Raw genomic sequence first — 4611 nt, 5'->3', positions numbered from 1 at the left:
AGAGATTCTCAATGCACTCCTTATGCAAAGGAGGCAAATGCGACAAAAAACGAAACATTCTACTAAATTGTGAAACATTGCTTCCAAAACGATGCCAGCCTCGATAAGCGATAAACGATCAATCATTATCACGCCGTTATCGCTCATACTAAACAGCCCAATCAGTTGGACAAATCGGTTCAATCGTCCCTCATCGTAGCTACGTTCCACGATCGTTTGAATCAACGCTACGCGCGACACAATCCTGGACGCGAGCAATTGGGTGTGTTTATGGCAACTTTGCCGTGCTGGTTCCTCTGGCCAACCAGCATGCCTTAGACGGGTGTAAGAGAATTGTCATTTCAGAGTATCACCGGAACGCTTGGAGTGTGCCTACGATGATGAGTGATAAATTTGAAGATAGCATAATTATCAACAATTTAACATGCACAGCCCATTCCAACGTCAGAGAAAGTGAAACCCTGTCTCCGAATGCCGAGACTTGACTGTCTATCGATCGAATCTAGGAATGGTCGTTGCGGTACCGCTTCGTTTTAATGCTCACAACTTCTGCAGCATGCAGGGGATCCAGATGTCCGGACCCCGGACTCCCGAGACGCCCGAGATTGATTGATCGGAATACCAACCGATGGGTTCCGTAAATTTGTAGTTATCATCATTGTAAATAGTCGCCTGTTTAGGTTCGGTAGAAATGAAAACATAGGCGACACGCGCACGCATATCTCCAGAATGACAGGTTAATTTGTTTGACAGCGGTCCAACCCTAGTTCCACCTTCGTGCAATGGAGAATCTATCCAACGGGACAACCTCACAGGAGGGTAGCTAATCCATTGGAGTCCATTGTACCGGAAACTGGCCAACTCTCCAACATTTTGCCTTATCTGTGGATCACAAATATTTATTGCGGGTAAGCGAGTATTTTGCGTGCGTATGTTCAAGGATGACTTATTTAGTTGTTGTATATCTGACAAGCAGATATCTGTGTACTCAATAAACAAATTGGTAAATTCGTTTGGAGTTGCAATAAAAAAGGTTCATTCAATAGCTTCACCAACACTGGAAACCAATTCTATGATATAAACTTTTTGAGCAACACATGTCTACGATTGCGCCAAAGGTTAATTGAACCACTTCCCACGATCCTCTGGGTAGCATCATCTTTCATCACCTGACAACGGATCGGTTGCTCCTGATCGGAGTGATGAGATAATGAGAAACGTCTCACTGTTCAACCCGTGCGCGTGTGCAACCAAGCACGGCAGCCTCACATTCTGATCCAATACACCGGTCACCGTTTGATCCCTCCGAGCGATCAGTAGCTCGATCTAGTTGGGAAATGGAATAGCCTGCTGTACCCGTTGTGCTGTGGCAAACGATTTGAGTTTACATCGAATACTGCAGTGAGTGTTAGACCTCCCGGGATTCACCTTTCAACAAATGCTGGACATCTCGCGCTGCGCTGTTGGGTGTTGGGTTCCCCTTGTCCCCCGTTCCGTACGCAACGCAGCAGGAAGCTGCATATGAGCTGAACACATGCGAACACAGTACAAAGCACTATTTCGACTCATCCGTCTCAGTGATCGGTCCTATCTAGAGGGGATTTTGGATAATGAATTTCCCGTCAAACGTATTAATGCTGCTCTTGCGCCGCTCGATTGATACTGTCTCACACGCTGTCCCAAAAGCACCGCTCAAAGAAACCATTGCGAAGTGGGGAAAAATTGAAATTGAAATGAATTTTTGAACAACGCACCAACAAAATAGATACCCGTTTATAGAGCAACACACAGCAACGAGCGCATTGTTAGACGAGATATGTAACGCTGTCCACGGTAACCGCAAACCTTTTGCCTTTTGCCTCACCGTACTGGACGGTTCCTTTTTGTAGGATTCGTCACGGGACCGTCAGCACCAATGGGTGATACGGGGGTTTGCTTATTTCTGTGCAACATGCAAACCGACGCCAGCAAACACACAACATGGTCACTTGACGCGCCGAAAACCATAACGAATCACGACGGGTTCTTGTAGGCTTTTCGTTTGTTTTGTGCTGTTACGGGTGTTTTTTTTCATCACCCCTTCAATTCTTGTTACTATTTTATCATGTTTTTCCTTTTGGTAGCCAGCAGCAAATGGAGAAGGAGTAATGCGGGGTGATCTCCGCCAGCCGGCGGTTTCTTTGCGTTTTGCCGCATGGTCTGCACGGATCGATCGTGACCGTGAATGGATCACTCCTGTCACGCAATCGGTAGAAACGAACGGCGCTTTATCAACGGTGTCTTGAATGTACGCTACCAATAAGCAACCAGGTCATGGTGAAATTTTGACCAGATAACGGGCAGGAATCAAGAAGCTGAAACGAGTATCGGAAGAGGAAAAAAAAACCTTCTCTGCTTATCTGACTGATCAGCTGATGAAAGATCAAAATCGTGGACCGGTCGCGCAAAACCTCAGAACTGAAATGTGTTCAGGACAAGTTTCGAAGAAAGCCTAGCATTTTCAGACAGGCTGGCAGACAACTTTTACATACACAAGTAGAGTTAATATTTTCGGTGTAAATAAAACACTCTTGGCGGGAAGATTCAACTGGTACTGGTTGTTTTATTCTAAATGCATCGAAAAATCGAACATAAATCATCAGGCATCTCTAAATCTGTCTTTGGGAGTTTTGCACAATTTTTAGTTGTGTTATGGATGTTGTTTCGCTCTATTCGAATTTGTCCTAATCGGTTTACAAAAAGCACTGGATAAGGATGCACACAGTGGGCAAACAGTCGCATCATTCGCCCCGATCACAACTGGTAGCGAATGTGGTGCGCTGCACGTGTGATCCGTTGCGGGGTTACGTCGTTTACTTATTATTCTTTTAATGTACGCATGTATGTTTAATGCTTTTACCACCACTCTGCTGTATAATCCTCTAAGAAGCACGTACAACGCGAATGTAAAATGTAAATATATGTGTGTAAGGTATGTATGTTTAATTGCGCGAGTCCACCCCTTGACTCCTAGTGGATGGAATGACTTGAAACGGTCCCGGACACTGAACGTTCACCGACCGACACCTTCTTGGCAGCAATCGCAATAGTCCACTACCCTAATGCGATGAGTACGGAGCGATAGATGGACGGAAAAGCGACCGGTCCATGGGCGGTAGCATACCATCTGGATGCGCTCTACAATGCTTACTCTCTGGCCACGGCTACTAAACTACATCGATGTAGTATAGCTGCTCCTGTTGTTCACGACGCATCTTCCGGCAGGCACCAGCGACCACGAGCGCCTCCAGGGTGAATATCACTGCAAAGATGAAAGATGTAAAGAATTTCGACCCGAGCTATTGACGTGTACGGGTTTGAGGTGTATAAATCTTACGCGTAAAGACAATGATGATTTTAAGCTCAATGATAGTTTTGCCAACATTGTTCTCGTTGTACTCTGTCGCGCTGAGTACTATCCGGCGTACGATGGCCGATGCTTTCAGGGTGATTGTGCATGTTTGATAAATCTGTAGTAACTTTTCGTTTCGCTTTAATATGTGGGGAAATAGGCAATTGTTATAGTGCTGGTGAGAAACATGTTTAGATTTTTTTGTTAATATTACCTTTGTCACACCGATGATAAGCAGCAGTGATAGTAAATTGTACAGCACAAGCAACACAAAGATAGGCTCCACTGCAAATGAGAAAGAAAAAACAAACCCACGAGCCAAAAATGTCACCGATGAGTCATTGAGTTAACCACCTAAGCACAGCCTCAGCCCGTACTCACCATCATTGCAGGCCAGCTCCTGAGCAACACTCGTCGAACGTGCACAGTGCAGGAAGGCTCGGGCAATGTGAAACGAGATGAAGATTTCACCAAATGCGATGAAATAACTCCACGAGTAATAATTGCACGCCGAGCAACGCATCGTTTTATTTTTATTGTTGTTGTATGTGAATAATTGACAACTATCGCTATTGCAGAACTACCTCCACCACCCAATATTATTCCCGTGCAATGCACAGGAATGCACCTAAAGGATACAACAACAGTGAACAGTTTCTCAAGCAAAGTGCTCTTCAGTGAATTTTACACCTCACAACGTTACATTGATTGGAAAAATTGGCACATCTACAACTTACTACGTAACTACGGACATTCGGAACGGTATTAAATGGGTTACGAGTTGCGTATTTATTGTTTTGACTGGCCTCCCGAAAAAAAACGGAATGTCCTGTCCGGGATAGACGCGTTGTGTATGGGTGTCGTGGAGGGTGCCGTTGCTCTGTGTTACGATGACGTTTTGCGCTCATGCGCAGTATCCTATCGGAAATGAAATTTTTCGATGTGATTTGACAGGACTGAGACATAGTTTTGAACTATTCGGTTATCTTACGAACGTAACGAACTTCGTTAACTGTTTATTTTAACCTATTACTCGTTGAAACAATTATTTCAGTAATCCATAAACGAATTGCTAGGTTACTTTCAAAGTGAGTGCTAGGTTACTTTCAATGGAAACGGTATAAATTGCCTGCAGGGTACAAACTGATGTTTATGACTTCGCTTTATTTTATCTTGTCCATAAAACTATAATCTTCCTTTTTTAACCGTTACTGGTGGCC

At 44.4% G+C, this 4611-nt stretch overlaps 1 protein-coding gene across 1 annotated transcript; it reads right to left on the bottom strand.

Moving 5' to 3' along the window:
- Positions 1-2647: 2647 nt before the first annotated feature.
- LOC128298101 (uncharacterized) lies at positions 2648-3914 on the bottom strand. Its single transcript, XM_053033835.1, has 4 exons — positions 3773-3914; positions 3606-3676; positions 3377-3530; positions 2648-3301 (listed from the first exon to the last, which is right to left on the bottom strand). Exons 1-4 carry the CDS (start codon positions 3912-3914, stop codon positions 3207-3209), a joined length of 462 nt encoding a protein of 153 aa, XP_052889795.1. The 3' UTR covers positions 2648-3206.
- Positions 3915-4611: the final 697 nt, after the last annotated feature.

The sequence above is a fragment of the Anopheles moucheti genome, chromosome 2 (genome assembly GCF_943734755.1).
Source record: "Anopheles moucheti chromosome 2, idAnoMoucSN_F20_07, whole genome shotgun sequence".
Lineage (NCBI taxonomy): Eukaryota > Metazoa > Arthropoda > Insecta > Diptera > Culicidae > Anopheles > Anopheles moucheti.
Note: the sequence above shows the minus strand (reverse complement) of the source record. Positions and strands in the feature narration are given on the sequence as shown.